We start from the raw sequence: 21,611 nt of genomic DNA on the forward strand, positions 1-21,611 counted from the left end.
TTCAAATATCTCTTAGCCTAGTGGGGAAGATGGTGATAAAAACAGAAAAGAGTGTGAAGCAACCATAGGAAGCTGTCCAGGTGCTGGGGGAGGAGACAGAGGTTCAGCCTATGTCCACCAAGTGTTGGGGTAGGGGATGGGGGGTGGTAAGGGAGCATTAATAGGAAAGATGACACCTAATCTGGATCTTGAAGGCCGTATAGGGATTCCCTAGGCAGAGACGAGAGTGCACATCCCAGGCAGAAGGAACCGCGTGTGTAAAGGCACAGTTGTTTTGGTGTGGATGGTTGCAAAGTGAAGCTTTTACTTCCTTTGGGAGAGTAGGAGAGGAAATGGACAATGAAGGAAAAGGTAAATAATGCTAAAGAGCCTGGATTTTGTCTTAAGGTAATGGAAGGTCATTGATAGACATATCAGGTTTAATGAACATTAAGAACTATGGCTAACTCAAATATGAACAAAATTTGCTGGTTACCTTGATACAGTTCTTACCAGTTTTTAAGAAGTGTATTTTGATAACTTCTGTCTAAAGAAGGCTTGATAGTGGGAAGAATATATAAAAAAATGTGGCTAGACAGAATCCTCAACTCACCTCTCTCCCTTCCCAAACTGGAAAAAGTAATGTGTCTTGAACTAGGAGCCAAGAAAGGCGCAGGGGTTTCGGTTCAGCAGCTCTGGTTAGAAGTCGCCAGCAGTGGAACGGAGGCAGGTACTTAGAAAGAGGTGACTAACGTTTCTAGTTTGTGATTGAGATTTAATTATTGTATTTTAGAATCTGGAAGCATTCAGTATGTTACTACAGGCATACATCTATCACATAAGTCATTTATTAAATGCTTGAATTTATACTACAGCAAGGTTCTGTGTTAGATGCAGAAGGATACAAAAGTGAATTAGGCATGGCTCCTTCTCTCAAAAGAGTCAACAATCCAGGGAACAAAAATGTACACAGTTATAATATAAAACAATACTAGTGTCATAGTAAAGGCTCAAATATTGCTGGTGGCTTGGAAGTAGAAAGAAGAACATGTGTTATCCACCTGCCTTAGACAATTTAGCAAAACTATTAAGTCCATAAGACTAAATCACAAAGCTAGGGGTTAGTGCTTTAGATCTCATATATTGAGAGAGCATCAGCTTGATTCTAAGCTTGAATGCCTCAAGGAAAAGTTTATAATTTTTAAATGCCAAAGGATGAGAAGAAAATTATGGACTTATAAACAGAAGGAATTAATAGAACATTTGGAAATGTTTGACCTAAGGGCTTGGCATGCTTGGGAGGCAGCACACACAGTTCTTGGTCTCTTTCCAAAGCTGGGAATGAGGACCCTTTTGGGGAGTTAAGTCCAGGTTTTCAAACTCAGGATATCCTGTGACGTCACCTACCCTTTAGAGTACTAAATAAGGTTCTCATAAATTGTTATCTCCTTCCCAGCCTTTTGAAATGTTAGGGAAACAAAAACTATTTCCTTTTATAGCCAAATAAATACCTTTGGATTTCCTGGAGTAAGAAGGGGAAAGGAGGAGGTGGAAGCCACCTTTCCCTCCGACCCTGCTCTTCCCAAATCCCCAGAGATGGACTTGAGAAATCGGGATAGATAATTTAGATAAAACTTAATATTTAGTAATTAGGCAGTGACCTAGGATCCTGAAGAAAATGTACGCTCTTGAAATTTTCCCCTGAAAGATTCAAGTTAGATTCTTTATGCCTCCTCACACTTGAAACTCGGATTGCTAATCTGTTTGAATCCTTTGGTCTAGTTTTCCCAGCTTTCCATTTAAGTTAGTCTAAGTCATTTAGAAATTTTCATTTTCTTCTTTTTCCTAATAAGTAGGCTAAATAAAACCGGATAATGAAAGTCATACATCAGGACTTCTCATTTCCTTCCCAGAGATCTAAGTTTTTGGTTACTGTTGAGAAAGAGTTAAATGGACAAATATTTTCAGGAGTTCCATTGTTAATCTCCCTGTTACTCTCTGAAACCTTCCTGTCATAAATTAATTAATTCTAGCATATATTGTTCTATATCCAGGCAGTTTTCAATTCCTGTGATAGTACTTATATCCAGAAATGGTTCTAATCAATTTTGTGAGTAAGTTTAATAATGCCAAAATGAATATTTATTGAAATAAAGAGAAATTAAGTCTATTGAATTTCCTTAAAATGATTTGTCCTTTATTACTAAGCTCTTTTTGCTCATGATTTAATTAAACTTGACATTTTTTCTCTTTCATTTCCACTGAATTATGAGAAGTAAAAAAATAAAACAAAATGAAATACCATTTGCGGCTTTTGTAGGAAGGATCAAGGCACCAAAACAGCCTTCTTAGTAGTCAAATATAAATTTTTATAATCATTTTCTCTAAACCTAATATCTATGATATCTTATAAAATATAAGATTTGAACTGTTAAGTTATTACTATTAGGATCATGCTGTTGATTTAATAAAAGTGCTAAATTCCTCCCTAATATTTTTTAACTATTGAGCTCACCTTAAGTTTTTTAAATTAATATTAAAAAAAAAGAAAGAAAATTGTTTAATCATTTTGGAGCAGTCAGAATACAACATAAGGTTGGTATCTTGGTGTTTAAAAGCAATCATTTTACTATATGCATTTTAATCTTTTATATGATTCATTTTAAGTTGGTGGTTAATTTAAAAACTGAGTTTTAATCAAAGTCGTTTAATATTATCATAATATTGCTTTGAGGAGTCATGTCAAGGTACCAGCCATTGCTTTTCTCCTCTCCGCTCTTTCTCCCTAACCATAAGTGACCTTCTTTGAGAAGCCAGAGTTGATATTTATCTTGAGTTTCCCACGACTGTTGATGTTCTTTCTGTTCTTCTCCATGGCATTTGTTTTGCATCTTATTTGAAAAAGACTCTAGAGTGAAGCCAGGTTCCCTCTGATTTTCTTGGGATACTTTTGGGGACTTTCTATTCTGTTCCTGGTGTTTCCGTATTAGTTCCTGTGTTTGAGCTTTTACTTCCTTTCCTATTGCTGTTCTTCTACATCGGCTGAAGAGCTCGTCTGAGGATTTCAGTACACCGGTCTTGACTGGTTTGCCTAAACTTTTCCCAGAGTCTGCATTCTTGATCTTTACATCCTTTTGCACAGGAACTTGATATTCAGATTCTAACACCATGGCGTCATCAAGCATTGTTCAGAATCACCTAAGGAGGCAGGATTTAGAAAGGTGAAATGTTTTCATACTCTGTAAGTGTTTTAATTCTTGATGCTTCAACTGCAAACTGGTGGTGATTTGGCAGTGTTTCTCTTAAATGTGTAGTCTGATGAAAAAGAGATTGCATCTTGCATAGAAAATGGAATGTTTCCTTTCTCTTTGAAAGAATCATTCTGTTTTATGCCAGTAAATTTAAGGAACATTTCTGATTCAGAATCACTACTGTCCAAAAAACCTGAATCTCTGCTACTACTTTCAGACTCGGGCAAGCTGCCCGAGGTTCTCAATGGGAACCTCTTCCAACAGCCTTGGATGATTGAGAGTTCTCAGGTTTTATGTTTTCTGGAATTTAGCTGATTATTGACATCCAGTAACCGCCTTTCCAACTCCTGTTTTTTTCTGTGAAGGAAGTTCTCCTTTAATCTTCATTATTTTCTGACCATGAGGTTTTAGTGGTTTTTTCCTTAGACATGCAACAACCTATTGTTCTAATTCCCTCGATTGTTGCTTGCTGTGCTTCAAAGTCGATCTTTCTCGTCAGGGTTGGAATTTCTCCCATGTTTATCTCTGGGAAGTTTGCTCATATCCAAACGTAACTGCCTTTTCCCATCATAGCTCATAGGTTTAGCATTATCTTCACCCTCAGATTTCAGAGCCACGGCCTGTTGTTTCCTCATCTTTGGCTGGTTACTCTTGGACTTTTAATTTCATTTGCTTAAACCTTTTTCTTGGATTTTCATCTCTGTTGTGAACCTTCTCTTTTCTTGTTAGACGTCTCATTCTTTGATCTAGTATATAGAAAGGTACTTGGGACGGAACCTGTACTTGGTGATGAACAGCCTTGAGCTGCTCCTGAAGCTTTACAGGGCGCTGAACTTGTGCATCTCCAGAGCCACCAGAAGAGTTATCTTCAGAGGAAGCTTCACTACCGCTGTCTCTACCAAGGGATTTTGTGGTATCTGTTTTGTTGCAACGTACAGACGCACTCTCAATGAGTTCTTCTGGGATCTTTGCAAAATGCATTTCAAAAACATTCTGGAGCATTCTTGCCATTGTCACTACTTCGTGATCTGGAAGATCGCATTCGATGCAATTCATGAATATTAATCTAACACCTGCAGCACATTCATAGGTATCCTTCTGTTCTTGGTTGTCCCTTTTTTCCTCGGTAGTTCCAAGAGCCATTGGATTTTTTACCCTATCATAGTAGTTATGGTGTCCTAACACACTAATAAGAGGATTATAAAAACACCATGCACACAAAAAGTGTTTCTTTGCAGGCAATTCAGAATTGCCTTAATTGTTCTGTTACTTGAACACTTTTCACAACTTTATATTGTTGCTGAGAACCTGGCAAAACATTCTTCAGCACGGTTTCTTTTGCAGGTGGCATTTTTGTTGATTTTTTTCTCTTAGTGCTGAGAAACGTTCATCTTGCTTCAACTACCAAGGTTGTAGGAGTTGTGTGTTTTCCTCTTCACACTCCTTGTAACTGCGCCACTGTCTATGAGGTAGAGTGGGGTGGACCACCTTGTGCCATATTCAAAAGAGAAATCCATGTTTCAGGAAATACGAAGGGACTTACTTGCTGCTTAAACACTTTTACTGATGCTTTAAGGGACTTTTTCTTGAACAGAAGAAATTGTTAAAATTCTGTTGAGCATCTTTCTTTATTCTTTCCTTACCACCCACAACTTGCTCTTCTTGTGGCATCTGAAATAATTTCTGCCTAAACAACATCTCTAGTGCTTGTGTAATAAGAACAATGTCGTCTCCAGGCTTGTATAAATAACAATTTGAGAATATTGTATGAAGCCTTCTATACACAAAACATTTATGTTCTGAGTGCTTCTTAATTGTAAGTAAATCCATTGAATTTTTTTTATAATGGTATAATAATCAGGCAACTTCAGTTTCCCGGCATCCACAGGCTGCTGAAAAGGCCAGGAAAAACCATGCTTCCGTAGAGTCTTCAAGGCAATGTTTTGTAGATACCGCAATTGATTTGCCAATTGCCCATTTCTCTTAGTATTTATGGACTCTGTTGGTGGAGAGTTAACAGTAGCTACTTGGCAGAGACATTCTTAATTGCTTCAAATCCTGATAGTCTAATGTCATCTACAAGTACATGTCCTTCTTCTATGCAAGTACTACAATTGTTTCACTATGTATGCCTTAGTTTTGGATAATTTAGGTTATTTACCTTTCACAGTATTTCTTTCTGCCTTGCTAAAACACAAATTGAGGTCCTGGCAGGAAGAGTCTGTAAGTTCCTCTTGTGACAAGGATCTAGTCTGATTGTGCCTTCAACTGCCACAGGATGAAGCGGTGTAGGGCTGTGCTTCTTTACTGTCTACCCCTGCCTGCTCTCGCGCTAATGGTGGCTCAAATTAATGCTCCTTTTTATGTTTTACTTATTTATTTTTTTATGTTTTTTATTGATTTTTTTTTTTTTTTTTAGAGGGAGAGCAAGGGAGAGAGAGATAGAAACATTGATGCAAGAGAGAAACATCTATCGACTATTTCCTGCACACCCCCCACTGGGGATGGAGCCCGCAACCTGGGTGTGTGTCCTGACTGGGAATTGAACCAGGACCTCTCAGTCCATGAGATGACGCTTAATCCACTGAGGCACACCAGCCGGGCTTAATGCTTCTTTTTAAAACTTGGTGATTCATCTTGATTAGTTTTTGGAAATAGTATAAACCATGACTTTATAAAGGCAATTAAAAAATACTGTCAACATCATAGAAAGAATACTAATTTTTAAATCCCTTGTTTTCTAGACTCACTAACTTCATTTCGTCAAATAGGGAGCAAAGAAAAGGGAAGAGGAGAGAAGGCGACAGTGACATTGTTCCCACTGGTGTCTGAGCAGACAGTGAAAAAGAAAAGGAAATTTAAGTTCTGCTTTAGGTATGTTGAGTTCGAAGTGCCTTTTGGACATCCGAGTGGAAATATCGGCAGGCAAATTAAAATCTAGGTACAGAGCTAAGGACACACACGAGTGAGTGCTGAAGATGTACATTTGAGAATTACCCACAGGTGACTTGCAAACAAGAGCTGTGTGTAGTTGAAGTGAAATCTCTCAAAAGACAGTGAGATTTCTTTCACAGATGGCATCTAAGCGTAGGTTCAGTGGCTACTTGTCTGGGTGTAAAGGGAATTTCAAAGTACGGTAGAGTTTTGTACAACCTCTGTAGCACTCTCGTAACATCCGGACCAAAGGTTATGTGCCTGTTTCATCCAGCAACATGCTTTCACAGCCTCTTTCAAGAGTTAAGCCACACATATGACTCATCCCTCCAATAAATATATCTATACTCATGGACATTCTTTCATTCAATAACTTTTTAATGAGCATAGATTATTTATTAGGTTTCATGGGTATATATTTGAAAAGTCATAGTCTGCTCTGTTTAGTGAAGAGACAGATGCATAAACAGACCATTTCAACATACTTTATAAAAGCAAACATTACAGGGAAACAAGAGAGCACTGGGGGAAAAGCACTCAAGACTTCCTGGGGAGTTACAAAATGATTCACAGAGAAATCGACAGCAGTGTCTAAAGGAGAGCTGAAGTTTCCCAGGCAGATGTGGGCAAGCAGGTAAGGAAAGTGCAGGGCAAGGAAAAGGGGGACGTACACCATGATAAAGAGGTCTACAGGTCCTCACCTGCCCACCTCCCCCAACAGCGATATTGCTGCCCTGGGCCAGGGAGACAGACGGACAGCTGGATCCACCAGTTCCCGCATGCTCCCCAGAACGAGGTGTGAGGAGAGCCCGAGGACCACGCTGGGATGGGATGTAGGGACATCCTGACCACTGGCCAATGGCTGTAACTGTGGGTTTAGTATTGGCTGCAACACAGTGTCCAGAAGGCCAGAGCAGTCCATTTTAGAAATCAGCAGGGCAGGCAGCAGACTAAAGCACTTCCTGCACAGCAGAAAAGCAGAGGGAGCAAGGATCCAAAGGCAACCCTTGGCCCTGAGCCCTCTTTACTAACACGCCTCACAAGAGGGCATGTGTGCCCCACCTCCCTATACATCAGGGGTCGGCCTTAGAAAAGGGCAGGAGGAAAGAAAATCTAAAAGAATAAACATTTATCTGAAGTCAGTTTATAACAGCAGACAATGAGGTTGGAATGATCCTTTAGCCTTGCTCCCATCACCCAGCAGGTGCTAGGGTCCTAAGAGGAAGACCAGATTCTTAGGGCATAAAGAAGCTTTGTACATCTGAGTATATTTTGTGAGTTGTGACGCAAAAAGTGATTTCTGGTTATTGTTGACATTATGGTATTTGTTGAGCAACCGCTTATAATAAGACTGAGGCTCCACTTGAATGTTATTTTACCTCAGCTGGTGACAGCTCCTTGCTTTCCCCATGACTTCAGCTCATAAATAAAAGTCATTTCTAGTTCAAAAAAAAGAAATTGTTTTTAAAAATTCCACTCACCTCTCTTTTCAGCCAGTCATTCTCCCAGATCTCTCGATAGCTGCCACTGTCAATCAACCTTACAGCATTCTGAAAGGAAGTTGATTGAGGAAGAGTCACCGCATGGCAAGTCGCAACTTTGGCAATGATGATGCAGTCAACTTATCTGCTCATTCCTTTTAAATTATGTTTTACAAATACTTTAGAAACATACCTAAGAACTTTTGGTTCAGTTGTTCTTTCTTTAGTCTCCTGCTGTATTGTTTTTACTGATTTACATGACCTAATATAGTCAATTTAGAGCACTGGACAGTGGTTGGCCATTCACTGTAGCCTCTATCGTGACCCAGTCTGACTGCCATGGTGAAGTCGGATCACTAAGTGATCTGCTCCACAATTAAGATGGCTAAACTGTAGTGATCAGACATTCTTCAAGGTTATGGTTAAAACACAATCCAACATATAGCAAAAGCACAAATGATTACCTCACTATCTTTCTAATTTGAAAGATTTCTGCATGTTCGTTATAGCAATAATACATATTTGCAAACCTAACAGCAACAAGTTTCTGGGTGGCAGGCTATAGCTAGACAGTCTCTCAGGGAAAGGTATTTTAGGTGAAGAAACTGGGAAAAGCCATACTTAGACAGTAGGTTCATAAAAGGTGGATTCATTTTTAACTACTTGGGTATTTACAGTTTTACCCAAAGGAACTTTACAGTGGATGATGGATCATATTTATCTGTAAGGTACTTTTATGTAGATACCATGTTACAGTGTCAATATTCAGCAACTGAGGGGCACAACCAAAAGGAGAAATTAGGAAAAATCTACTAGTTCATAAACATGGTCAGATATAATTTTAAAATATGTTAAAGGTAAATTTATCTCTTAGAGCTGGAAGATTTGCAATAAAAAATTTCCTTTAAATGAGGCTAATTAAACAAAGAGTGGCCCTACATCTCCCAGGAACCAAGAATGTTTATACTCCAGTTACAACTGATGCTTCTAAAGCTTCCTCAAAATGGAATTTCATTTGGACAAAAGTAGGAAGTAGCTTGTAACTGAAGTTATTTGCTAATGGCTTAATTCACTAACAATGGAGCAGTGGTTTTTCACCTCCGACACGTATTAGACTCTCCCAAGCACTTTGAAAAATCCAGAAGCCCCAGCAACATCTCAGGCCGATTACATGAGCATCTGTCTCTTTGAGTGGGACCCAGGCACCACCTGGGTTAAACACATTTCTTGGGTGATTCCAGTATGCAGCCAAGGATGTGCAACAAATGGATTCTGGAAATTAAACTATGCCCTAAAATAGCCAGATTAAGTGAGGAAAATTAATTCAGCTGTGTGGGTATTTGCTTATGCAGAGAGAAGGAAATGTACAATGTAATGATTAAGAGCAATGATCTGAAGGACACAGCTTAAAATGAATCTTGAGTCTGCCACTTGCTCTGGGCAAGTCTGAAACTTCTCTCTGCCTCAGTCTTCTCACTAGCAAGTCCCTACTTATAGAATTGTTGAGAGACTTAAATGTAAAATGCTCGGAACCATAAAACAGTCCTCATTATATATTGAACATGTATATTTGATCTACATATACATTTTTAATAATCTTAACTGTGGTCAGATCACTTAATTGTCGATTTCACCATTTGTCATATTCAAGTTAGCCCAATTGCATGGGCAGACAAACCACTGGTCAGTTTTCCACAGTCCTCTGCACTTGTGTAAATTAATAACAATCATGCAATAGGATAACCACAGTAAAAGAACAACTGAACCAACAGGGAAGCAACAAACAGTTGCAACTGTCAGCGAAGAACATTAGAAAAGACCAGACATTTATGATTCTGAAGAAGGAATGTTTCAGATGAAGAGACAATCCCAGTGGGGACTTGACTGATGTAGGACATATTCTGGCAACAGGGGAAGGACAGTGAAAAAAAAAAAGTGGGGGGGAGTCAGATATTTTTGCAAAGCAAAGAAATTAGAAAACATATAAGATTAGAAATTCTCTCTCAAATATTTTATTATATTACAAAGGTTTAAAGCTCCAGCAAGAATACTCTCTTAGGCCTGGATATATAAGAAAGTACTTTTTAGATAAATTATATTTCATTCTATAATTCATCCATAACTTTCTTTAATAACTTATAGCCATTATTATTATACTTAAAAATAAATGAATAATAATTTACTGAGCTCTTGTTTCTTATGAGGATACTTAAGTCATCTCATTACTAAGTATTTAAGAATCCTCCTTAAGCCATGGCCAGTTTGGCTCAGTGGTTGAGTGTAGGTCTGTGGACCAGAGAGTCCCAGTTTTGTTCCCGCTAGGGGCATGTACCACAAAAAAAAAAAAAAAAGAATCCTCCTTTTTTTTTTTTAAACTTCCAGCATCATTTATTTTTCCTGGAATTTAGATACAATTAACTGTAGCAAGAGAATGCTCAATAGTATTTAAGCCTCAAGAATTCTCCTTATTCTCTAAAGGTAAATATTATTATTATTCCCTTTTTATAGATTTGGAAACTGAAGCCCAGAAATATCAAGTAACAAATTTAGTTTACACACCCAATAAGTGGTAAAAATGCAATTACATTCAAGCTGCCTAAGACTCCAGATTTTTAACTATTGTATTATATTGCAAGAAAAAATAGAGGGAAAGTTTTTTTTTTTTTAATCAGAAAATTGAAATATACCTCTGTAGCCCAATCCTTCTTTTGGTCCAGTTGCAACAAAGTTTCTCTGATTATTCTCTTTCTAGCATCTTCCAGAGTGATTTTATACTGTTCTTTAAAAAGAAAATTAGAAGGTTTAACACAGCTAGCCCTAGGCAAAACTGATGTTAGTCAATTTCATCTTCTATGATCTTCGCCTCTCCTTTCTACACATCCCCGCTCCTGAATTTTCAGAGTAAATTTTTACTGAAGCATCTAGTACTTTCAATTAGCAGAAATGCTCCAATAATTTACTAACACCTTAATATGAATTAGTTTAATATTTTTACTTTCAAAGGATTGTCTCTCCAAAGGGAGAATTCCCGATACTTGTGTGGTCCTTGACCCTTCATCACACAACTTCTGATTCCACAATAGAAATATAAGGAAGATTTGCTTATACACTTGAGTAGCATCCTGTGCCTCTGACTTCATCTAGCTACATTTCCAGTATTCTTGGCATGCATTTCCTGGGGCAGGAAAGACAACATGAAAAAGGGAGAGAGGATGGTAGAAGGGCTGTGGAAGTCAGTAGACTTGGTTCTGCGTTAGGCTCAAACGTTACCTAGAACGAGAACAGAGATGAAGTGGAGATTCTCCATCCTCTCTGCATTTTCTTAGGTCCGAAGTGTCAGAATTGAGAGAGCAAAGGATCATAAAAGTTTAGGCCTTGAAAGTGGCTTAGCGATCATATACTCCACACCAGTTTAAGGAAAGTGAGGCACAGTGACATTGAGGCAGCTTTACCGAGGGGAGAGAAGTAACGCTGGATAAGTCAGTGCAGTTTGTTCACTGTTTCGTACGAGAAGTCGTCACCAAGCTTTCCTGATGTGCGTGACACTATTTAAGACACTGATAGCATTGCCAAATAAAGACAAAACCTCTGCCTTTAGGACATGCATTCTAGTGGGGAAGCTAGACCATAAAGATGTAAACAAGCAATAAATATTTCAGGTGGAGATGTGTGTGATGAAGAAAAACGAAAAGTCTCTGTTTTAGATAGGGTGGTCAGAAACAGCTTTTTTGAGGAGGTAACGTTTGAGCAAAAATTGAATCAAGTGAGGGAGTCAACCATGTGCCACAGGAGGGACCTGGGCTACTCCAAGCCTGAGAACAATCAAAGTTAGTTTTATGATAACATTTATGTAATATTTACAACACCGGAAGGATAATTATTTGGAAGTCAGAAAGTGTTTTCCCATACAAATGATGTTGACAATTACGGATGCTAGATTTCTGGATGGCTCCACAGAGATCCATTTCTGTAACTAAACAACAGTATTGTACCAATAGCAGTGTGGAACCCAACGGCCATTTAGGACATGGTTTCAAAGGGAAAATTTTCTCCTCACACCCAGCCAGCCAAAGCAGAACTCTCAGGGGTCTTCGACCTCAGGGGAGACCAGAGGTCTGGTCTTTCAGTGGTCTGGAGCCAAACCAAGGCTCTGGAAAGGGGGCTGAGGAGGCAGGAGCTCTCCAGCCCTCAGGCATACTTTGTGCTGGCCTAATTGCTTCAGATGAAAACTCTGATATAAGTAGAGCGTAAAGCTCTCCTCCATATCTTTCTATTATTGCAGACCCTGGGACACAACAGATATGAAAAATATTTTTTTTTTTTTTGTACGGATAGAGTGGGAGGGAGAGAGAGGAAGAGAGAGAGAGAGAGAAACATCGACATGAAGGGACACATCGAGTGGCTGCCACCCGCACGACCAACCAGGGCCGGGGACAAACTGCAACCGAAGTACGTGCCCTTAGCGGGAACCGAACCCGGGTCTCTCCGGACCGCAGGCCGATGCTTTAACCGCTGAGCCAAACTGGCCAGGGCCAGATATGAAAAATAATTTGAAGAAAATTAAATTGGGCAAACTGCAGGTCTTTGGCTGTCAGTGATTTTAGGCTTCAGCACAGGGGAAAGGCCACAAGTGACCACCACTTTCAGTGGTAACTTTGGTGGGAGGAGAAAGGAAGTGGAAAGGAAGGAGGGGGGAGCTCCCCAAGTTGAGGAGTGGCCAGAAGGGGCCAGTATGGTCAGGTTCTGCCTTTAATGGAGTTGGAACAAAAGTGTCTGATGAGGCAGTGGTTTATAAACAAGAGAGTTCACGAGGTTTGGGGGACTAGTCAAACTTGACATCCAGAGGGTAAGAAACTGGAAGTCTTCTCTGTTCCAGCCCACATATGCTCATCTCTATAACCTGCATTGTTCTTACTCAGCGGAAGTAACCGCTTCAGTGTATTCATCATTCCAACCTCATTTCTGGTGGAACTTCTTTTTCAGTTCAGTACGCAGTTCGCTAGACTAACGCTGGGTATTATTTGTAACTTCTACCCAACAAAACACTAACATCAGTCTAAAAGTTGCAATGTAGCAGAAGGTTGGCTGTTACCTTCTTAGCATCTAAAAGAAACCATACAACCTGGAGATTGATAACATGAAATATTAATTCTTTTCTGTAAATCGTAAAAAATAGATGACCAGATATGCTCCCCTAAAGTTGTGGCTCTCGCTGTTGCCATTTTCAGACTAGAAAAGCCGTAATGACACCCAACCCTCTTTCAAATTCCATATAAAACTGAATGGACTGTTTTTTCCTTAAAAGCAGAGCAGCACAAGGGAGGATGTGAACATGTCATTGTTATCCGTTGTGATTCAGACGATGTTTCAGGGAGCAGTTGTTCACCATTTATTTGTGAACAGAGTCAAAGAAACTGGGAGTGTGTGAAAGTCTTCTCATAAAACTGAGACATTGCAAGTGGGAGCTGGGAGAGCATGACCTGTGCCTTTAGACTCTCGGCTGCTCGGGGGCCCAGTTCAGTGTGGTCACTCCTCAGAAGCTGACCGCAAAACAGGCCTGGCTGAAGCTTGCTTTGCGATTTCTCCTTTCTCTGTTGTGTCTAGCTCTGCTTGGTCGCTGCCTCCACAGCTTTCTGGGAGTATGCTGTCTGCTCTTCACATACCTCTGGTGTCACACAGCTTGACTGTGCAGATTGTCTCCTGTGGTGGTGGCCTCTCTTCAGCTCCCTCTGGGAAAACGGAGCGGGGCCGGTGGCAAGACTAGCCATGCGGCAGTGTCTTCAAGCACAGTGTGTGTTGGAGAGCACCCCTACCTCACTGAATCACAGCACTGGGAGGATCATCTGAAGCATGTTGGTTTGGTGTCAGACACATGGGATCTAATCCCATTTCCACTATTTACGAAGCTTGTGAGTTGGGTAAAGACACTCACCTTCCCTGGGCCTCCGCTTCCTCGTCTTTAAAATGACACAGTGATATCTAACCCAAAGGAACTTGTAAAGGTTAGATGAGATAGATGTAGAAAAGCAGGTGCCGGGAATGTGAGTTCTGTTGGAGATCACTGAGGGGCTCTCATTTTACAGGTAAGGAAACTGACACTCAAAGAAGGAATGTTACTTTTTTGTAAGTGGACCTGAACCCAAGTCTTTTAACTCACTATTACTGTACAAAGAACTTTTATGGCTCCTTATTCTGTGTACCTGGAAGAACAAAAGTAAAAATAATCTGTAACTCTAGAATCTAATGACTTGTACAACCCTGCACGTTCTCTATTCCTGGGGCTAGTCTAAGGTTTCCTTTCTTGTTGTTAAGAGAAAGAGCCACACTGGACGGTTTGGTTCAGCGGTTAGAGCGTCGGCCCATGGTCCAGAGAGACCCGGGTTTGGTTCCCGCTAAGGGCATGTACCTCCATTGCAGTTTGTCCCCGGCACCAGTTGGGGTTGTGCGGGAGGCAGCCACTCGATGTGTTGCTTTCACATCTCTCTCTCTCTCTCTCTCTCTCTCTCTCTCTCTCTGTCTCTCTACCTCCCTCTTTCCCTCCCTGCCACTCTATCTGACCAAAAATGGAAAAATGTCCTCGGGTAAGGATTAAAAAAAAGAGAGAGAAAGAGCCACGTCTTGAATAATCAGTAACTGTGTTTCTTATATCCAATATCCTAACATCTCCTTCTAGTTGAAGTTCAGGAAAGCAGCTCTAGGTTCTTCTTCTCTTGCCCCCAGGGCTCAGTGTGGCTACTGACTAAGACAGCTGACCAAAGGTGGTCTGTGCTGGGTTTGATCAATGACCCATGAGGAGGCATGAACAAAGGTCTTTGGTCATCTTTCATTAGGTCAATGATCACACCAGCTCTCTTCAGAGCCTGAGCTGGCGAATATGTCACAACTTGATCTGTGGGAAACAAGAAGAGAATGGGGACACGGAGCAAAGCATGGGTGCCCCCAGAGGGCCAGCCACAGAACACGAGAGATAAATATAGGGAGGAGCCATTGCTAAGGCCACCACTGAGCCGATGGCCTTCTGTTTCCCACTTCAATCCCCCTGATTCCTCACTACAAGTGTTATGTCCAACGAACATGACCATGGGACATCAAGCAACCTGGTTTTCATCTCTGCCCTTTAAAATTCAGACTAGAAGACTAGTAGTTCTGTCTTGGTAAGATACATGGCAAATCCTATGACTCCTCTGGTTCCTTTGTGAAACTAAGAGGTCCTTCAAAACGTAATTAATATGTCCAGTTTATTTTTTTTGTAATAGTCAAGCTTTCAATTTTATTCAAAGTTATGGCTATTCCCTTCCTAGCTTGGACCTACTGCCATTTCCTCTGACTCGAACTTCTACAGCTCCTCCCTCAGGGCTGAAGACGAGCCTGGAAAGGGACAGGAACGCTCTCACTTGGCTGATGCGACCTCCAGCTAATGTTGCACTTTGTGGTCCTGGTTGGTATTTAAGGTTGATTCCTTTTTCAGAGGACCACCTTCCCCATTGCTAGTTATAGTTGATCTGCATTTCTTTCATACGGGGATGTACTGTTCTTGGAGGTTGACTAATGACTTTTCTTTTGGCCTCTGTCTCAAGCTCCTCCTCCTTTCCACACATGCAGGCTCTTGTGTCTCTGTTGGGGCATGGTCCCCTCTCTAGTCAGCCCTCAGGCAAGATTTAACAGGCCTGCATACCAGCTCTCTCTCACAGCACACCCACAGGGTACGCTCCTTTACTCTTTGCCACAACAAATTCTGGGAGTGCAGGCTGTTACAAACTGAATGTTTGTGTTTCTGCCCTACAACCGAATTCGTAGGTTGAAACATAATCATCAATGTGGTATTTCCAGGTGAGGGCATGGGGAGGTAATTAGGTCAGGAGGGTGGAGCCTGCATGAATGGGATTAGTACCCTTTTAAAGACACTCCAGAGTGTTCCCCTGCCTCTTCCACCATGCGAGGGCACAGTGACAAGGTGTCCACCTATGAATCAGAAGCAGGCTCTTACCAGACACGGAATCTGTTGGCACCTTGGCCTGAACTTCCCAGCTTCCGGGACTGTGAGAGATCAATTTCTGTTTCTATAAACCACCTAGTCCATGGGATTTTGTTACAGCTGCCCAAAGGGACCAAGGCACAGGCTTAGCCCAGGGTGGCAGGTGCTGCTGCTTTGTTCTGCTGTCAGAACTGTTAGCTAGTCAGCCACGGTTCCCTTAGATTTCTCAGGGATGAGTTATAAAATAGATCTGAGCCCTGGACAGTTTGGTTCAGCGGTTAGAGCGTCGGCCTGCGGTTCCGTGAGACCTGGGTTCGGTTCCCGCTAAGGGCACGTACCTCAGTTGCAGTTTGTCCCCAGCCCTGGTTGGTCATGCGGGTGGCAACCACTCGATGTGTCCCTTTCACGTCGATGTTTCTCTCTCTCTCTCTCCCTCCCACTCTACCTAAAAACAAAAAATGGAAAAATGTCCTCGGGTGAGGATAAAAAATTATATATATATCTGAATGTCCCCTAAACTGGAGGGGACGCATCAAACAATGTGAGGCTTTTCCTTAAAAACTTTCAAGATGGCGGGTAGGTAAACGCGGTATCGCGTCCTCCCACAACCACATCAAAGTTACAACTAAACTACAGAACAACCATCATCCAAAACCGCCTGAAATTAAGCTGATGGAAGTCCTACAACTACGGAATTAAAGCAGCAGCCACGTCCAGACTGGTAGGAGGGGCGGAGGCAGATGGGCTGGCCCCACACCCACGTGTGGTGGATAAAAATCAGGAGGACACCTCGGCTGGGAAGGTCCTCTCTAAGGATTGAGGGGTCCCCGTCCCACACCAGACACCCCTCTCAGGGTTCCAGTGCCAGGAAGAGAAGTCCCCATAACTTTTGGCTGGAAAAACCAGCGGGAACTGAGGCTCAGGGAAGCTGAGGCGGCTGGAGACCCAGGCAGCTCCTCTTAAAGGGTCCGCGCACGGACTTATTGAACTTGCTCCTTCTAAGCTTGGAGAGTAGGCAGCTCGAGGGACGCTAGAGACATATAAGAAAGAACTGAGCTGTTTGGCATTGGAGCGAGGGCTGGAGAGGGGCCCTTCTCTGGGAAAAACATGCTGTCAGAGGCCTTTGTTCCTTTGGTGAGCCCTTCCCTGGGGCGGCAGATAGCCGCCATATCTGGGACTCCAGCAACCTGGCTCACACTGGTAGCCCCGCCCTGGTGATTCCCTGAGGCCCCGCCCCACCCAGCTTTCAGGCCCACCCAAGCTGTTGCCAGTTGCTTAACCATAGGATTGGCCTGTCTTGGATCCTGCTTCAGGTTTTCCTAAATTCTTCAAACAAGCAGCATCTGGTCTCAGATAGCCCCACACCTCTTGTTAAGTAATACACTGAAACAAACACAGGGAGGCAGCCAAAACGAGGAGACAAAGAAACAGGTCCCAAATGAAAGAACAGAACAAAACCCCAAGAAAAGAACTAAGCGAAATGGAGATAAGCAACCTAACAGATGCTGAGTTCAAAATACTGCTTATAAGGATGCTCAATGAACTTAGAGAGGGCCTCAAGAGCATAAAAAAAAGGACCAGTCAGAAATGGTGGATGCATAGTCAGAAATGAAGGAGGTATTAACTGAAATAAAGAATAATCTACACAGCCCTGGCCAGTTTGGCTCAGCGGTTAGAGCGTTGGCCTGCGGTCCGGAGAGACCCGGGTTCGGTTCCTGCTAAGGGCACGTACTTCGGTTGCAGTTTGTCCCCGGCCCTGGTTGGTCGTGCGGGTGGCAGCCACTCGATGTGTCCCTTCACGTCGATGTTTCTCACTTTCTCTCCCTTCCTATCTCTCCCTTCCATTCTATCTGTACAAAAAATGGAAAAATATCCTCGGGTGAGGATTAAAAAAAAAAGAATAATCTACACAGATTCAGCAGTAGAGTATGTAAATCCAAGAAGCAAACCATCGATTTGGAATATAAGGAAGCAAAAAATGCCCAATCAGAACAGCAAAAAGAAAAAAGAATCCAAAAAAATGAGGATAGTGTAAGGAGCCTCTGGGACAACTTCAAGCGTGCCAACATTCGCATCTTGGGGGTGCCAGAAGGAGAAGAGAAAGAACAAGAAATTGAAAACCTGTTTGAAACAATAATGGCAGAAAACTTTCCTAACTTGGTGAAGGAAACAGACACACAAGTACAGGAAGCACAGAGAGTCCCAAACAAGATGAACCCCAAGAGGCCCACACCAAGACACATCATCATCAAAATGCAAAAGGTTCAAGACAAAGAGAGAATCTTAAAAGTAGCAAGAGAAAGGCAGTTAGTTACCTACAAGGGAGTGCCTATAAGGCCATCAGCTGAATTCTCAAAAGAAACTTTGCAGGCCGGAAGGGAGTGCAAGAAATATTCAGAGTGATGAAAAGCAAGAATCTACAACCAAGATTACTCTATTCTGCAAAGCTGTCATTTAGAATCGATGGTCATATAAAGAGTTTCCCAGACAAGAAAAAGTTAAAGCAGCCCTGGCCGGTTTGGCTCAGCGGTTAGAGCATCGACCTGCGGTCCTGAGAGACCCGGGTTCGGTTCCCGCTAAGGGTGCGTACCTCGGTTGCAGTTTGTCCCCGGCCCTGGTCGGTCGTGCGGGTGGCAGCCACTCGATGTGTTCCTTTCACATCGATGTTTCTCTCTCTCTCTCTCTGTTCCTCTCTCTCCTTCCCACTCTACCTGAACAAAAAAATGGGAAAATGTCCTCGGGTGAGGATAAGAAAAAAAAAAAAAAAGAAAAAGTTAAAGCAGTTCATCACCACCAAACCGTTATTATATGAAACGATGAAGAATCTTTTTGAAGAAAAAGATAAAATATATGAACAAACAAAATGGCAATGAATACATATCTATTGACAATGGAATCTACAAACAAAATGAACAGGCAGAACAGAAACATTCTCATAGATACAGAGAACATTTTGTTGGTTGCCAGATGGGAGGGGTGTTGGGGGAATGGGTGAAAAAGGTGAAGGGATTAAGAAGTACAAATTCATTGCTAGACTGACAAACCTCAAAGGGATAGGGGTTGGGGGGTGGGAAGAAATAAACCAAAGAACTTATATGCATAACCAATGGACACAGACAGTGTGGGAAAATGCGGGAGGGGGGCGGGAGTAGGGAGGTGGGGGTCAATGGGAGAAAATGAGGAACATCTGTAATACATTCAACAATAAAGACTTTTTTAAAAAATTATTTTTAACAAATCAATAAAAACATATTAAAAAAGAAAAAAAAAAAAACCCAAAAAACAAACTTTCCATCTTGCCCTGGCCAGTTTGGCTCAGTGGTTGGAGCATTGGCCTGTGGACCAGAGGGTCCTAGGTTCAGTTCCCACTAGGGGCACGTACCAAAAAAACAAAAAACTTTCCATCTTGATCTGAGGTGAAGGAGGAATTACCTTTCACCTGCCCCTCTGGGGGACAGTGTAGACCTTATAGCACACCAAAAGCCCTTTCCAAAAACCTTCCCCTAATTTCTGATCATCTTTCCTTGGCCTCTCCAACTTCTTTTATAGACCAAAATTCTGTGGTTGAAGATATGAAACCAGTTTTCCTCCTTGTCCATATTGCAAGTTTGCAAGGTGGTATCTCACTTTACTTTGAAATGTGGTATCCATTATATGGCCACCCCAGTTTAAACTGATACTAAAAACGTTTCATTTTAATATCCTGTTTTACTTACAATAAACCCCCTTTTTCTAAAATACTTGTTCCTCACAAGTAAAGCAGTCTAGCACAAACCCATGTTCATGGGTGTGGGAGGAGACTTCCAGAGCAATCATGGAAGAATGGGGGAGGGGAGTGAAGAGGAGAGCACGGCTTTGGATAATTGATTTAGGCGTCTCATATTCGTTGTGTCCAATTAGTGGCCCCCAAAGTGCTTTAAAGTCCCCAGGAAGAGTTCCTGCTGCATGGCTGGGAGATGTGCCTAGAACTAATGGCAAATAGAATAAGCCCAGAACCAATTTCCCATGACACCTAAGTTGGCTATACACTGAGGTACAATCAGCAAGCAGCTCAATATGTAAATGCTGTTACCGCCACTCCAAAGTCAGATACAACAGCATGAAAATTTTTAGCTGAATCAAATCACCCAAATTTCTATTTAAGAGAATGGGTTGAGTTTGTATGAGAAGATCACTCTTTCTATTTTAAAAATATAAAAAAAAGTAATGCTGGATAAAATTTTAAAAGATTTTAAACATGCCAGAACAATAACTATTTTAGAAGTATGGTACTGGTATGCAAAGACAGACCAATGGAACAGAATAGAAAGTATAGAAAGATCCCCAAATACACATGGGAAATTAAGTCACGATCAAGTCAGAATCTCAGATCAGCAGGGTAAAAACGGGTTACTTGATAAACGATGCTGGGACAACTGGAAAACCATCTGCCAAAAAGTAAAATTGGCTTCCTACCCCTCCACACACAAAAACTAAAGATTTAAATATAACACTACAAATTTTTCTCATACATACACCCCATGAACAAAAGGCTAATGACAAATGGGAGAAATATGTGTACCTTATGTCACTGTTAAAGAGCTAATTTCCTTTAAAAATGTAAAGTGTTCCACAGCACAACAGAAAAGTGAGCCAAGGGCATGAACAGAGGGTTCATGTGAAAGAAACTTCATATGGTTCTTGAACCCATGAAAAGATATTCCCGGGTGGAGGGCCAGGCCTGTTAAAATACACATGAATGGGCTATTTGGGCCAGCCATTTCTCTTCAGAGATACACATAAGTGAAATTCATGAATGCAAGGATATTCACCACAGTAAAATGAGATCTGTATAAGGGTATTCACTGCAGCATTATTTGTAATAGTAAAAGACAGGAAACAACCTAAATGCTTTGAGTAGGGGACTGGTTAAAAAATTATAGTGCAACAAGAACAAATAGCCTAGGAGATTAAAAAAGTACTAATACGTACTGATCTATAATGATGTCCACATTGTTATGTGAAAAACTACATTTGTAGCATGCTGTTTGTTTATGTATATATAATATTTCTGAAAGACTACATAAGAAACTGGTAACAGTGGTTTTATCTAGAGAGCGCACTGAGTGGCTGGAGAAACAGCCAGGAGTAGGGAGGTACCACACTCTCACTCTGTACTTTTCTTCTGGGGAGGAGAACATTTTAAAAACATGTAACTCCAAGCCCAGATTACTTTGGGGCCAAATTTACACTACCATGATGGTGCAGAGGCGCTGAGCTGAGAAATGTACATAAAAATTGGTCTAGAAGCAGAGTGTCTGTCCAGGCCCTCTGCAGAGGATGATGGGAATGACCTCACATGAACTCTTCTCCAATACAGGTCACCATCGCCAGCTGGGCTCACAACTATCGTCCACCCACAGTGTTCTTGCAGGCCAGCTTTCTCCCACTGGTTCTATCCAGTGACTTTTCTGTCTCTGGTGTTCTTTTAAGCCACTGTACTAGTTGCAGTGACAGACAGGTGGCCTCATGGTTCCCTGAGCTTGCTGCTTCTCCACGCCTGATGTCCTCCTGCCCCACACCCTCTCCACTTCCCATCTCAAGTGTGTTCTCTGATGTTTTCTGACTACAACTTAGCATTTACTTGAGGTTGCTTTAGCTTGCCTCCAGTGAATTTCCTTTCTAACATAGCCTGATCCCCGATCCTGCTGCCTCAGTGGACTCACCCCAGACCCAGGTGTGGGAGCGCACAGACACCACCCACTGAAGGAAACGTCTTTGTTGAAATCAGTTGCTGGCAGGGTTCTCCACTCCACCTGCCCTCCCGTTACTTCCCCTCTCAGTTTCTTAGGTGCTCCTGGGATAGTTTCTCCATTTCCTCCCTCCGCCTTTGCCCTTGGGCTCCAGCTGCTTGTGCTGACCCCGAGGAGAGGAAAGAATGATTCAGGGAATACCCATTTTTTCCCCCCATCAAATGTCTGCCCATTTGATGGAAGTGTTTTTACTGAACTT

The 21,611-nt window shown here is 41.7% G+C and overlaps 1 protein-coding gene and 1 pseudogene across 1 annotated transcript in view; both read right to left on the bottom strand.

The window, feature by feature from the left end:
• The window catches only part of CCDC83 (coiled-coil domain containing 83), a 45,166-nt gene that overhangs the window by 9,027 nt on the left and 14,528 nt on the right, over nt 1-21,611 (bottom strand). The window contains exons 5-6 of the mRNA XM_036259082.1: nt 10,333-10,424; nt 7,646-7,714 (exon numbers count right to left, since the gene is read on the bottom strand). Of these exons, the coding sequence (XP_036114975.1) occupies nt 7,646-7,714; nt 10,333-10,424 (161 nt within the window). The remainder of the gene's footprint in view (nt 1-7,645; nt 7,715-10,332; nt 10,425-21,611) is intronic.
• LOC118627720 lies at nt 3,245-7,086 on the bottom strand (annotated as a pseudogene).

Source organism: Molossus molossus, unplaced genomic scaffold (assembly GCF_014108415.1).
Source record: "Molossus molossus isolate mMolMol1 unplaced genomic scaffold, mMolMol1.p scaffold_m16_p_13, whole genome shotgun sequence".
NCBI classification, from domain to species: Eukaryota; Metazoa; Chordata; class Mammalia; order Chiroptera; family Molossidae; genus Molossus; species Molossus molossus.